The sequence below is a fragment of the Oryza sativa genome, chromosome 12, assembly GCF_034140825.1.
Source record: "Oryza sativa Japonica Group chromosome 12, ASM3414082v1".
In the NCBI taxonomy this organism is placed as follows: domain Eukaryota; kingdom Viridiplantae; phylum Streptophyta; class Magnoliopsida; order Poales; family Poaceae; genus Oryza; species Oryza sativa.
Genome location: NC_089046.1, coordinates 20,116,200 through 20,130,825, shown reverse-complemented (window position 1 = coordinate 20,130,825; position 14,626 = coordinate 20,116,200). Strand labels below are relative to the sequence as shown.

At 47.9% G+C, this 14,626-nt stretch overlaps 1 protein-coding gene, 1 long non-coding RNA gene and 1 pseudogene across 6 annotated transcripts; 1 reads left to right on the top strand and 2 right to left on the bottom strand.

The window, feature by feature from the left end:
* The first annotated feature begins 64 nt into the window (after positions 1-64).
* LOC136351258 (uncharacterized) lies at positions 65-3,960 on the top strand. Of its 3 annotated transcripts, none has more exons than XR_010738283.1 (6): positions 65-295; positions 1,328-1,460; positions 2,040-2,118; positions 3,101-3,179; positions 3,273-3,386; positions 3,649-3,960. It is a non-coding gene; the product is annotated as an uncharacterized lncRNA (long non-coding RNA). The 3 variants fall into 3 exon arrangements; XR_010738284.1 differs by having other exon boundaries at positions 3,622-3,769; XR_010738285.1 differs by lacking the exon at positions 65-295 and adding an exon at positions 436-909.
* Positions 3,961-4,132: 172 nt separating this feature from the next.
* Positions 4,133-7,886, bottom strand: LOC9269223 (uncharacterized; annotated as a pseudogene). The gene is made up of 5 exons (XR_001541980.2): positions 7,718-7,886; positions 6,199-7,469; positions 6,072-6,122; positions 5,007-5,356; positions 4,133-4,534 (listed from the first exon to the last, which is right to left on the bottom strand). The product of XR_001541980.2 is annotated as an uncharacterized protein (transcript).
* A 3,663-nt stretch (positions 7,887-11,549) lies between these two features.
* On the bottom strand, positions 11,550-14,209 carry LOC4352314 (uncharacterized). 2 transcript variants are annotated; one of them, XM_066306536.1, is made up of 3 exons: positions 12,059-14,209; positions 11,869-11,955; positions 11,550-11,774 (listed from the first exon to the last, which is right to left on the bottom strand). In XM_066306536.1, the coding sequence occupies exon 1, from the start codon at positions 13,943-13,945 to the stop codon at positions 12,821-12,823; it is 1,125 nt and encodes a 374-aa protein (XP_066162633.1). In that variant the 5' UTR covers positions 13,946-14,209; the 3' UTR covers positions 11,550-11,774; positions 11,869-11,955; positions 12,059-12,820. The 2 variants fall into 2 exon arrangements, with proteins under 2 accessions (XP_066162633.1, XP_015619569.1); XM_015764083.3 differs by having other exon boundaries at positions 13,282-14,209.
* Positions 14,210-14,626: the final 417 nt, after the last annotated feature.

Here is a 14,626-nt window from a genome sequence, read left to right as displayed (position 1 = left end):
TGCGCTCTAAAACATGGAAGCCGAGGGGTTTTTAGCTAAACGACGCCCTAACCCACTCACCCCTAACCCTAGCCGCCGCTGCCTCGTGCCGCCTCCGCCTCCCCCTCCCGCTCGTGCCGTCCTCGACGACACCCTCCACCTGGTGCACGCGCGCGGGGACGGCGGGCGGAGGGAGGGACGGCGCCGCTCGGGAGAGGGAGCAGGAGCGCGCGCGTCGCCGGTGGCCGAGCCAAGCCGAGCTGCGTCGCGGTGGTGCTCTCCGCGGGAGGCGAGATTCAGCCCTGATCCGAGGAAGGTGAGGGGAATTCTTCGTCGGGGGTGGGTTTGGTGCAATCTGTGGTGTGAGATACGGGGGATGAAGAAGGCTTTCGGGGTTTGGGATGTCGCGGGGATTTAGGGGCGGTGGGTGGTTTTCGGCTGGGAAATCGCGGATTTAGCCGCCGCCCCCCTCCTCCCTCTCGTCTCTCCCTCTCCCGCCGCCTCCGCCTCCGCCTCCCGTCGCGCCGCCGCCTCCGTTTCCGCCTTCCGCTCGCGCCGCCGCCGCCGGTCCACCCTCCGCCCTCCGCCGCCTCCGTTGCCAACCGCCACCGTCCTTGCCGCCGCCGTCGCCTCCGCCTCGCGTAGTCGTCACCGTCGCCGGCCACCCCCTTCATCAGCCCCAGACCACCGGATCCGCCCCATCCTCCCCATCCCTGTCCTGTGTCTTCCCAGTTGGGGGTTAGGGGTCGCCGCTTCCCCGACGGCCACGACATGGAGGTGGATTCGAGCGTGTGGGGGCAGCGTCGGGGCTGCGCGTCGAGGAGAAGTGTAGCAGCGGCGGCGGAACATGATGGGGGTGGCCGTCGCCGCCGCCCAGCCCGCCGTTGCCGAGGTCTACCTCCGCCTCCGAAACCAAACCCCTTTGCCGAGGTCTACCTCCGCCTCCGCCCTCCGCTCCTTGCGCCTCTCTTGTTTAATTTGTCCACAATCTCCAGTACAATTCCTCTTCTGGATTTTGCATTGCCTTTTTTTTTTCTAGGGTCTTTCTCTCCTTAGGCCAATATTAGACTGATTCGGTGGTTTCTTCGGTTTTAGTAATCTAGGGTTTGACGGTGAATAGAGGTTCAAATTTGGGCGTTTTCCCAATCTATAATCTTTGAGTTATTCCAGGTCTGATAATCTAGAGTTTTGATGCCTTTTCTTACCAACGATTTCAATGGATCTCAAGGGGATAATACAGGGTTTGATCAGTTCATGGGAAATACCACCTCTGTTTCATCACAAAGTTATTTTGATGCATCGTGTTTCACTGATTCTGGCTTGACGTATGTGTGGATTCATTGTGCAGTACTACAATGCAAGAAGCACAGAAATAGTTGAGGCAGGGGAAGCTTTGGGAATGCACTGATATGCCACTAATTGCTTACACACCGAGGAGCTTCTCAGCATTTGCCAAATTTGGCTTGCCAAGACAGATGCTCGTAGCTAACTATCTATTGAAACACTTGAGTTATTTTTGTATTTCTCTACATGTTTAATAATAAAGCCATTTGATTCCTACTGTTATCGATAACCTCCGCTACCTTTGCATATCCAACAAGCCATTAGACGTTGATTTGCTTTGATTATTCCCAGCTAAGTCTAACAAATGGGCTACTAGCTTGAAGAGATGGTCATCATGCAGCACTCCTTCATGATGTGCACTTTGTTATGTTTATTTTCTTGCAAGAACCTAACTTTTGATCCAACCATCTTTTCCATCAACAACAGCTGGCTATTACAATGTTATATGGGAATAATCTATCCCAAAGGCCATGAAGTTTCTAGAATGCACAACACATTGTTTAAATCTTGATTTAGTAATTCAAATTTGATAGTATAAGTAGTCTTATGTTTTATGTAAGATACAGACACTAGGTTATGTTTTCTTGTTAGGCCAAAGGGATAATGGTCATGTACCATGCAATATATCTGCTCCCAATATGTTCTCTGTTCTCTTTTCTAGAGGACAGTCTGTTTTCTTTGTCTATTTGATCAATGGAAGCTCATCTTTTCTGTAGGTCATGGGCATCTATTTTCATAGGCATGGAAGTAAAAATTTTACCTGTGAAGAGTTTTGTGCACCCATGTGTGGTGCAGGTAGGCCTCTTAACCTCCTATTTCTTTTTGAAAGGCAGTAACGATTATCATGTCTTTATTTATTTGGCCTTTTTTTTGAATCAACCATAGCATCATGTCTTTATTTACTTGGCCTTCTTGTGAATCTACCGGTGCATGGGTTTTTTCCATGTATATTTAATCATGCTGTCATGTTTAAATACCTCACTATCTAGGTTAAGATTTTGCGACATGAGGAAAGTATGGCAGTAAACTAAATGCTCGCAAAGTCAGTCGTGATGTTTTGCCAAAGATGTAAAGCAAGGCCATGAATTATACATATTATACTTTCCTTATGTACTATTATTACAGCAGAAATACATCAATGTCGGGTAGCACACTGAAATTATGCGCCAGAATTTCTTTTTCTGTTAGTCATATTTTCTCCTGATGTTACAGCTAAGGTCATGTCACAGCACCTTGTGACATCTTAATATGGAGTTAGTTAATATTTGTAGTTGTGAATCATGTAGATATTAGCATACTATACCCCTTAAAGTCTCCTGTTAAGCTTTGCCTAATCTGTCTTAAGTTCCCCCTTTCTCCACTTTCACTGATCCGCTCTTACATCTTGATTAACATGTATTGCATTTAGCAATACCCTCTCAGACTAACATGTAAAAGGAGTATCACCTAACAACACCTCATAGAATAAGCTCCTACCCATTTAAACCCATTCTTAATCAATGGTTCTTTCGTATTGCGCCTATTCTTAATCGATATTTCTTTCTTTTTCCCTGAGATGGTAAAAGAAGTGTTTTTTGTTTGCACCCTTCTTAATCAGTAGCTCTCTCTTTCCCTGAGGCAGTGTTGTGGATGACAGAATACAGATGTTGGACGTAGAGGGTACCGCCAAACGATTAATCGGAATATGACGGAAATTTAACACTTTGCAAATATAAGTACATAGTTAATAATAGTTTGTCCTTTTAGAGGTAATTAAATGCATATGAACACATTGTAGAGCAATAGGGACGAGCCACCACCACCACCAGCTCATGGTTTGTCTTGCTCGCTAAGCTCGGCTCGACGCATCTGGATAGGTATGCTCACTTGCCCAGTTATCCATGATAATAAGAATATGTTTTTAGTCAATAATATATTTCACAGTTTCTTCCACCTCCTTTACCTGCCAGTTTTGAGACACGAATTTGCTTATGTGGATGCGCCAACCAACCAGATCTTGAAGGACCTGAAGTCCCAAATATTATTACCACGGGTGTGCTATGCCAAATCATTCTAAACAAAAAGTAAGTTATACATATGTTATTTTTGAAGGACATAGTCGGTTATGCATCTCTTATAAAACAGTGTTACTTTGTCTGCTCACCACCTAGGATTTGTTTTTTTTTTATAATTGTGCTTTACTCAAAGTGGAGTTGTAAACTGATAGTACACAAAGATCGTGTGCATGATCCTTTTAATTTGTTTGACAATATTTCTATTGAATCAATTTAGTTTTTATTTCTCACTTTTCTATCTAAGGCACTCTATTATTATGCTGGATGCTAGACCTAGCAGAATGGCATTACAGTTTGCGACAAAAGGGATGTACAGTTCAGTTGAGCACCAAGATTGATCGTAGAATTGACAACATTTGATGTATGTATATATATCTGCGGAAATTACAAACAATGCCAAATCATGTCATCTAAAAATTGGCACATTCCATTTTTGCATGTTGTAGTTTCCTTGTTGGACATGAGTTTAAACAAAGGTTTAGTCTTGGTCCTTGGATCCAAGCAATGCTTGGTAAGCCATGATATCTTCACTGAAATGTTTCATAGGATATATGTATGCAATGCAAGAAAATTTTTGTTTGTATTATTATTGTGTAATTTACAGAACATACTTATCATTGAGGGCTTCAAATTTAACTTCAAGTATGCTATGCATAACCACTTGCAGTTGACTATATATGTTCCCTGAAGCACATATCAGGCACCGACATTACAAATTTACAATTATCCTTTCTGCTTCCGCCATGACACATATGTTTCCCCATACAAGCTAGCTGTTATCCTTTAGACTTTTGCATGTAAAATTCTGTTGTAGACAATTAATTAAACCGAACTGCTTACAAGAGGCGCGCAATAGGCGCGCCCCAGGCTCTAGTACTAGAAAGGGTTTGTGCGCTACGCCGCGCAGCAAAAAAAATTAAACAGAAAATATTACAGAACGATTAGGTGATTAATACATATACATGTACTCCGTCAGTGATCATTTACATTGATTAATAAACAACACACTAATATACAGGACAAATAAAGTAGCTGCCTTTTTCTAGTGAGAACTCGTGGCTACCGGAAATGGTCCATTTATAAGTTCATGTGCATTCTTCTCTCCTGCTAGTTCAATCCACAACAAAAGCACAGCAGTATGAATGGCAGCTTTGGTCCTGCAAACATGAAATGGTTATACTTATGTCGGACGATATAATGCACATAATAGTTTCGTTATAAAGCAGCACCGACTGAAGAGTGGGAGCATCAAACTAAATGAATCAAACATAAAAGAAGAATATATATTATGAAATATAGCGCAGTCTCCAGCTCTTATCAGTCAAAATAAATAAGTAAATAAAAGAATATATAATATATAGAAATATGTAAGAGCAGCAGGAAAATGATTATCCGTAGGCATCGCCATCGTTTGGAAAGCCTTTGTGTCATATTAAACTCTGAAAAGTGCTCTAGAATGACGTATATAGTCAACTGCAAGTGGTTATGCATAGCATACTTGAAGTTAAATTTGAAGCCCTCAATGATAAGTATGTTCTGTAAATTACACAATAATAATACAAACAAAAATTTTCTTGCATTGCATACATATATCCTATGAAACATTTCAGTGAAGATATCATGGCTTACCAAGCAGTTGACTATATATGTTCCCTGAAGCCTTTGTGTCATATTAAACTCTGAAAAGTGCTCTACATTGCCATAACTGGAAAAAAGAAGCCCTCGACAGACTACCTGCCAGCAAAATTAAAGGTGGAAGCTAATCATTTAATTGCTGCTCCTTGGCAAACTCCTGAATCCAATAACCGTGGTGCTGGTGTGTCACCCTGCTGCAGCCCTATTGATGCACTACCATTCCATGGTCTGGAAGACCAGTGTGGGTCTTGCACCGGCAAAATGAAGAAATATACCAGCAACAAGGCTTTCATTGAAAGCAAGACTGCCATTTTGTCTCATGTGATTCACCTCAGCTTGGATGCCTGAAAGTAGTGTTTGCAATTTTGAAACTTATGTAATACAATCAACGTAGGTTGTATCCATTCTAAAGAAAATCAACCCTGCTTTTTCTTTATGAATGTAGGAAACATGCATGGACTTAATGAAATTACTTTTTTATGCTGGTTTTAGATGAATTTGTGTTTCACTCTGTTTCAGAACAAAGAATTGCATCACAACAGGCTAAATTTGTTTCGAGCAGTGCAAGAACATGTTTGCAGGAATAGGACCTTGAAGATTGTTGTTGGCAAGATTTCTATATGCAAAATTTGGTCAACAATTGCACAGAATAAAAATAAAGCATACAATGTAATTCTTAGACACGATAAAATTTCTTATAGTTCAAAAAGCTCAAGTTTGCCAAGTTCAGCTGGAATTCGAGCTTTGCACAGGCACAGCTCTTTTCATGATTGTTACAGGGAGGAGGGTTGTCAGTTGATGACAGGAGGTCAGGATTAGTTGCTTTGGAGGTGACAGCCTAATGGTCGCATTTGCTTTAGCACATCTACATCTTTAAGTTTCTATTGAAAATTAGACTTGTGATGGTGATGACAAATTCAATTTCCCTTAAAGTTATTTTGAGACTCCTCCAGTCTTTCCACTATTCATTCATAAAAAAAATAAAAGATTGGCATGTGGTAATCCATGGCAAATGATTACAAAACCACAGAACACATCAACCATGAAACTCAAAAGTACCTGCAGAGCTAGTCCATAACCTCCATCAATTTCTTGTTCGAAGAAAAGTAGCTGTAGAGAAATATTCAGCAATTGAGAGAACTATAAATAATATTCCAAAATTCAAAAGAGATGCAGAACATAAAACCTTCAATTCCAGAGCAACCGAAGGAATAATCAACCTCATATCTTAAATTTACTTTGTGCGGCTGAGGTGACTCTGAGTCTCTGACTACAATGCCTGACCGAGCTTGTTCTTCACTTATTGTTACACCATTAAAAAAAGAGCACATTTCTTGTCAACCTATAAATAGAAAAATAGCCATCCCATTATAAACAAGATCATAAAACTGGTAGTGGCGGAACCTTTCCTGCTGCTGATGATCCAACTGGGAGTGATCTCAATGTATCTGTTCCACTTATAGCTCCTTCAAGAACATTCAAGACAGAAGGAGAACTGGAAGGATAAGAACTGAACCTTTGTTGCTTAACTCGACCAAAATTTTTTTGTTGACCTGAACCATTGCTGAAAGAATAGAACAGGAAGGAGAGAACTGAATCCTTTCTAATTCTTCATTATACCAAGCTGTCACAGACCATGCGCGGAGGATGTCGGACCCGGATGCTTGAAGGGGACAGGTTTGACGGAGATCTCAACGGCCAACTTCTGCCAATCCGCTTCCTCCATCCTCGCGGGCAGCCCGCTTCTTCTTTCTCCACCAGTCAAACTGTCAGATCCGGCGAGGAATTGAGCTGCCGACCACGGAGCGGCGCCGTAGATTTGGGTAGGAGGGAAGAGTGGAGTGGATGGGCAGAGTGGAGGGGGCCGGAGGAGCTGCTGGCAGAGGACGGCGGTGGCCGGAGGACGACGACGCAGGGGACGGATAGGAGAGAGACGAGCGAAGAAGGCTGCCGCCACTGCAGGTCCCTCGCCGCCGCTGCCAGAAGGGGAGGGAGAAGAAGGGAGGGGACACGGCGGGTCGGCGGCAACACCAACGACGGGCGCCGCATCTGTCCTCCCTCGTCGCAACCGCCGCCGCCGGCGCAAGTGAAGGGAGAAGGAGGAAGGGAGCACCTGGGCCGGCTCCGACGGGCGCCTCATCCGTCCTGCCCCCAGCGGCGCTGCCACAAGGTGAGGTAGGAGGGAGAGGAGAGGGAGAAAAAGGGGGAGGGAAGACAACGGCGTCGGCTCGAACGCGCCATCCGCCCCGATTCCGCCGTGAGGGAAGGGAGAAGAAGGGGGGGCGGGGAACCGGCGACGGCTCCAACGCCGCCGCCGAATCGCCGATCGGAAGGGGGAGCGAAAGGGGATCGGGGAGGGCGTCGTGGATTCCACGACCAGGTAAGGACGGAACCACCTAGGAAACGAACGGCCAGATTTTGTCCACGCGTGGGAAAGAACGGCTCTGATCACGTGGACTCAATTAGAATTAGAAATACGAAAATAACGAGGGGTTTTGCGCAAAATTTGATGACGTGGATCGGCTGGGCTTGCGGCGACTCTAGCACCTTTAAGATATCTAGTATCTAGTGTATATATATATATATATATATGCGATGCTTTGGTCAGATCGATGCCGCGCTCCCAACTCGCGGGATCGCGTTGGTAACTTGGTATCGCACGATTCGGCTCGCCACCGCGTTGCCACGCTTCTGTGGCGTAGGACCATGGCGGTGCCGCCCGCCCACGCCGTCGGACCATACAGCTGTTCCACGCTCCCTCCCATGCCACAGGAATGGTCCAGCTGTTGGTCCCCTCTCCGCAGTCCGCACCGCGTTGTGTGTCCCCACGTTCCTCTCACGTGGAATTGGTATATTTTTGCATTTTCTCACCATGCATGTATATAAACATAAATTGTTTAGAAAAAAATGTATATTCTTGAATTCTTTTCCAAAAGCTAAGTTATAGATTCACTGTAGAGTTCTTCGATCTTAAAAGACCTGATTTCATGTCACGCCATGAATTTCCCCTCCCTTCTTTAAATTCATAAAATAAATCGTCCGAAGAAATTGTTCAATTTAACCTAGAGCTAATTACTCAAATTAATAAATGCAAATAATAATCGGAATCGGCATGGAGAATTTTTCTTGAGTTCCCCATGTCACAATACATTGACAGGATTTTTAGTGGAATTTCCAAAGCCCCGGGAATAATTTTAACCAATTAAAATTCATCAAAGTGCAATATTTAATCCCAAGAAAATCCCCTTTTTCTTTTTCCCTTCTTTTTCTTTCTTTTTCCTCCCTTTCCTTTCATCATGGGCCGCCTGCCCATTCCTTTTCTTCCCCTCCCCGAAGTCCTCCCTCCCTCCCTCCCTCTCTCCTTCGGGCGCCGACAGGTGGGGCCCACCTGTCGGTCGTCTTCCTCCTCTAGCAATTGGAGCCGGAGCTCCAACCGCCGGCGCCCCACCTCCTCCACTCCGCATCCGCGCCCCACCCCACGCCCACGTCGCCGCGCCCACGTCGCCGCCCGCTTCCCCCTCCTCTCCCGCACGCACGCGTCCCCGCAAGGGCGGGATTTGATTTGAATCCCCCCCCCCAACTCTCTATCCCCACTTTCCCACGTCGCCGGCCAAATCGGGGGTTTCCCGGCCGTGTCCACCCCTCCTGAGCCCCTATAAAGCTTCCCCGCAACCCCCTCTCTCGTTTCCCTCACTCGCCGGCCTCTCCCGAGCTCTCCACCGCTCCCGCACCGTGCACCCACCCGCTGCCGCCTCTTCTACTACTCTGGCCGCCTCTAGCCGCCGCTAGGGCCGCCGCCGCACCGCGCCACCGCCGCCATCGGGTTCGCGCGGCCGAGGTCCACCTCGTCCACCTCCCCTCCGTCTAGTTCCGCTGCCAGAGCCCGCTTCTGCCCGCGCTCCGGTGAGGTTCCACCATTGCCGCCGCCTTCGGCCATGTTTTTGCCCGCCGTGGACTCCCTCTCTCTCTAACCTCTCTCTTTTCCTCTCTTAGGGTGTCCCGGAGCTCGGCCGCCGTTCGCCGTCGCCCTCCGGTCGCTCGCTGTCGCCGTTCGTCGTCGCCTCCTCCCACGCCGGCCGAACCCCGGTGAGGAACCCTTCCCCCTCTTTTCCCCTTCCTCTCCCTCCTAGCGCCAAGCCGGGCCGAGCCGCGACTTCGGCGGTGCGCCGTCGCCTTCGACTAACGCCGCCGCCTTCCGCGCCGTCCGCCGCCACCGGTTGCCGTCGCCGGCAACCGCGTGCCGCCGCCGCTCGCCATGGCTGGCCGGCCGGCTTGAGGCCGAGCCGAGCCAGGCCAGCGCCTCCCTCACCTCCCCTTTGAGCCATTGCCTGGTGGGACCCGCCTGCCAGCCGCCATCTCCCTCCCCCTTGAGCCGTTGACATGCGGGGTCCGCTTGTCGGCGCCGCCCCACCCCTTGGATGACGTTAGCCCTGGGATGCTTTATTGCGCAATAAATCAATAAGGCTTTTCTTTAATAGTAAAAACACTGAGAATCTTCTAAAATTCATAACTAATTCATCCGAGCTCCGATTAAATCCATTCAAGTCTCAGTAAATTCATAAAAATCTCTAGAATCTATTAAAAATGGTTTTGTTCCCTGTTTCAGTAGTCTTATAGCATGTTTTGCTTGTGTGCTTTGTTTGTCGCGTAGATTTCGGCCGTTCCGTCGATTCGCGATTTCTCGAAGACGTTGCTGTGGTCTCATCAGTGCGAGAGCAAGGCAAGTCATGCATTACAATTGATCATATTGTACCCAATCTACAAATGTCCCGCATTTCTATTAAATATTGCATTGTTTTACAATATCATGTGGGATAGGTCCTATTACTCAGCTGTATGTTGTTTCCCTTACGCCGTTGATAACTTGGGTATTAAAATGACTGATGTTGGTTTAGGAGATGCTTAGCCATGCTTAGTTCAACTAGCCCACAAATGGGGAATCACATAATGCATAGACCTTGATTATTGGCATAGCTTTGGAATAGAGCCACCGCAATGGTGTTAGTTAATTAAAATACACTACATGGTGGGTTGTGGGTGCATGGTTTTGCTAGTCGTGCCCATGGCGATTAAGGACCAGTTCGCGGGATGCACTGGAAGAACTTATCGTACTTACCACATGCCAGCGTGGGCAACGACTGGGCTTGTAGTATAGCTTTCCTCTAGCCGACGTACCCAGGCAAGGGTGGGCGTGATGGAGTTGGGTCGGTCGAGGTGTCCGGTTGATCGGCTTCCGGATTCACCGTGGCACGAGAGGGGACTGCCCGCTGCCTTGCGAGGAGTGGGGGTGAAACCTGAGGTGTGGTGCGATTGGTTAGAGGGGGTTATGCGAAGGGTCCTATCACGGCCTCTTTCCGGTATGTCGTGGTGGCATGTCGGCGCACGGAAACGTATCGTGGGGCTGTGTCTTGTGGGTACAGTTGTACACCTCTGATCAGAGTAAAACTATTCGAATAGCTGTGCCCGCGGTTATGGGCGGTCGACCAGATTCACCGTGATTAGTCTCACCCCTAGTTAGCTTTTGAACTAGTGTAGTTCAGGTGGTTGGTTGGGCCTGTTGCAACGTGGTGTAGCGTTGGACAGTGATTGGTTAATATTGATTAATTACTACAACTGTTTTACTGCTTTCAACTACTGCTTTTAAATGCTAGCTTTATGCAAAAGAACCTTTAGCCTCCCTTGGATATATCCTGCATCATACCTTCTCTTCTGGTATGACTTGCTGAGTACAGTGGGTAGTACTCAGTCTTGCTCTCTTTTCCCTCATACCAGAGTTGAAGTTCTTCTCAGTTGGAGATGTCTCGAAGAAGTTGGTTTCGTCGCTGCCGTCAAGGATGCCTGTGGAATGGAGTCACCTGCTGCAGGAGTCAAGTCTTCAGGCTTAGCTCGCTTTTATATTTTCCGCTGCATTTGTAATCTTTTATATTTTTGTAAGACATGGATGTATATATCAACAATTGTCGTTTATGTATCCTGGTTGGTCATAGATAGAGGTTTAATGCATATTCAGCTTAGAAATTCTGGTTCGTGAATTTCTGGGCGTGACATTTCATTACAATCTCCAAACCTCTCTAGCTGGGTTTGTAAAAGACTGAGCCAAACCTCCTACTGGAATAATTTGATGCACTTCAACGAGCATCACCCTACCCAAATCTGTATACCAATTAATTGAAATAAAGGTTCAAGAATCATAAGTAAAGCCAACCAACAATCATAAGTAAAGCTAACCGGCGAGTTACGGACAATGAGGGAATCATTAAGTACTAACTAAAAAACTTAAAAATAGATTAATATGATTTTTAAAGCAATATTCCTATAAAGTTTTTTTTTAAAAAAACACACCGTTTAATTTACCAGTTCGGGAAGTGTACGCGCGGAAATAGGAGTAGAAGTTGGGAAATGGTAGATTCGAACTCGCCCTTAGCATGCAACACATCATAGGGGAGGGATTGAACTATCGAGTCTAAATTTTTTTTTTCACTAAGATCAAAGAGTAATTAACCCATCAATCATGTGACAAACTCAACGAACTATACATATGCATACAACCAATAAGTACTCAGATAACTTCTTGGATACCGGTCAACAATTTAATTTAGCACATAGAGATTACAAATAGGTTTTAGATTCTTAGAAAAACCAAAAAATGATATAGTTCTTAGACTTTTGAATAGAGTGAGTATCTAATAGGAGAGTTCTGACAAGAACTATAGACATTAGGGGCAAGTTTCTCACTTCTCTAGGGAACCCTTCGGAAATGTCCTGTAAATTAAGAATAGTTAAAACAGGTGTTATATGGTGACACGCACAAGAAGACTGACTAAAAGTATAAAACAAAGATTAAGATTAAATATACCTGCAACACGGTAGAGATACTTGAGAAGAAGAATCAACTGCATCATTTGTATCCTCTTCTAACCATAAATCATCCTCCCCGAACTCCCTGCAATAGCAGAAAAACAATCCCACATTTTACTTCAGATGTTAAACATCAAGCGGCCTGAAAATAAAACTTCAACGAGAGAAAGTACGTTCCAACAACTTACTGCAGGAAACAGAATCGATCGAAACTCCCATGATCCTGTACTGTAGTAGACAGCATATCTACGTTGCGCCAAGTAGAATGCAAGATTTGGGTGCTACGGGGAACAAATTCTCCACGATGGTTGCGGGCGCCAATAACCGTCAGCGTGGTGGCTAGTAGGGGTGGACAGGAAGCTCGTGGCTCCTTAGCTCGCTCGGCTCATGACAGGCTCGGCTCGTTTGAATTTCCTAACGAGCCGAGCTGGCATTTCAGCTTGTTAGAGATAACAAGCCAGCTCGAGCTGGCTTGCGAAACGAGCCAGAGCAGATGAGGCCCAGGCGCCTAGCCCAGCCCAACAGCCCATCACCTTGTGAAAACCCTAGAGTCAATCCCCTTCTGGCTTGTCCCCATCCCTAATCCACATCCAAGCCGCCGCCAGCCCTCAAGGCCTCAACGCTGCCGCTCGCCCGCGCCTCTCCTCCCCAGCGCCGACGCTGCCGCCCACGCCTCTCCTCCCCGGCGCCGACGCGGCCGGCCGTGGACGCCGCCGCCCGCGCCGCTCCTCCCCAGCGCCCACGCGGCCGACGCCGCTGCTCCTCCCCGGCGCCGCCGCCCGTGCTGCTCCTCCCCGGCGCCGACGTGGCCGGCCATGGACGAGTCTAACGAGCTCCTCCCCTTGTCCGCAAAGCTCACGAGCCTAACGAGCTGGCTCGAGCTTTCAAATGAGCCGAGCTGAGCTGGGTTTCTTGCTCGTTAGGATAACGAGCCGAGCCGAGCTAGCTCGTTATCCTAACGAGCCAGACCGAACCGAGCCGAGCCGAGCCAAGCCAGCTCGACATCCACCCCTGGTGGCTAGCAGATGACGAGTGGTGCAGCCGCAGGCAAGATCCATGCCAATCCAGGCAACACACAGAACTCGATTGCTGAGACCGGCAATAAATGCATTACCATGAGCACTGAAATCATCGTATAGACTTGCAAGCTTAATCGGTGGAGCCATCTTCCCCTCCTCTAGTGAGAACTTGTAGGCATACAAACAGCTATCCCGGAAGAAATAGATGTGATCATCTTCCTCCGAGAACACCGCCCTTCCATTGAGAGGAATGTAGTGGCAACAATCACCAACAAGGTAAACTCGACTCCAATGGCAAGTGGAACACCGGAAGAGATAAAAGTCGCAAGTCCGTAGTGATACCAGAATCACATCACCAAGCACTGCAAATCCTTGAAGAAGAGGGGTTTTACCGGACATTGCATAGCCTCCATAGATGGAGCTGTAGTACCCAGTCCCAGAGGCGCTCATGGAGATGGTCGAGGAGGAGGAGCTGTCCTCTTGGGGGAGGTCAATGCTGCCGGCGTCGATCCAGCAGTACTGGTCGTCACTGGTCTCGTCCAGATGCAGCATGGTGAGGCGGCGGCTCCGCCCGCGACCGCCGGGAATCGGCGCGACGTAGGGCGCCCAGATCTTGGCCGCCGCGGGCACGGGCCATGCCAGCACGCAGGAAGAGGAGGGGAGGTCCATGGCGAAGATTGTGGGCAGCGTCCTGTCGGAGAGGTCGAGCGCCATGGCAACCGTGGGCTTGGAGATGGGCGTGGCCACCTGGCCGGAGTCCCCCCATCCCGATCCCGGGCTGAGGAGCCAGCGGTCGCAGAAGAGGTAGAGCCGCCGCTGGTCGTCGTCCCGGGTGATCAGCGCGGCCCGGGCGTCGGGGAAGACCTCCGCTTCGTCGTCCGCCGGGGCGACGCGCATGAGGCGGCGGAGGAGGTCGCCGGGGCGGCCGAGGACGCGGCCGGAGGTGGCGTCCACGCGGAGCCTGTGCAGCCGCAGGTTGTGCATCCGTATGTCGGCCGAGGTGCACCCGACCACCACCGTCCAGATCTCCCCCGTGCTCTCATCAGCACCCGCCATGAACTCACTCGATCGATCGCCCGCGGGAGCCCAACGTCCCAGCCTCACCCGCCGCCGCAGAAGAAGAAGAAGAAGAAGAAGAAGAAGAAGAAGAAGAAATATGCCTCGCCGGTGCAGTCTCCGTCGCCGCCGATATGATATCCAGGTGAGGAGAGGATCGGAGTTGATGGGCGGCGGCGTGGGAATCGGCGAGGACGATTGGGTGACGCGTTGGGGGGAGGCCTCGCCGCCGCCTGGGCCGGGGGTGGCCGGTGGGAGTGAAAACGGTACGGAAACTTTCCGGATTCCGGACCTATTTTCGAAAACGGAATATGCCGGTCGGAATTTTTTCGGAATTTTTCGGAAACGGAAACGAATTCGGAACTATTTTCTCGGAAACGGAATCGGAAATGATAAGGGCAGTTTCCGTCGGAACTCGGAATCGGTCGGAAACTTTCCGGAAATTTTCTCGGAATTTCCAGAAATTTCCTCGGAATTACCAGAAATTTTGTGACTGAAATACCCTTGATTCTTTTTTTAAGCACTAAATAGTGAATACCATGGTGTTTGGCTGTTATTTTTCTTAAAAAAAATATTTGTTATGCAAATCTAAAATTACATAAGAATATTTTTGTGCTACATTGGGATTTATCAACAACATTACTCTTTTAAACATAGATAATTTATTCAATTGGATTTATT

Coding starts and splice junctions, on each gene's coding strand:
- LOC4352314 (XM_066306536.1), bottom strand. CDS start 13,945: ATGGCGGGTGCTGATGAGAGCACGGGGGAGATCTGGACGGTGGTGGTC.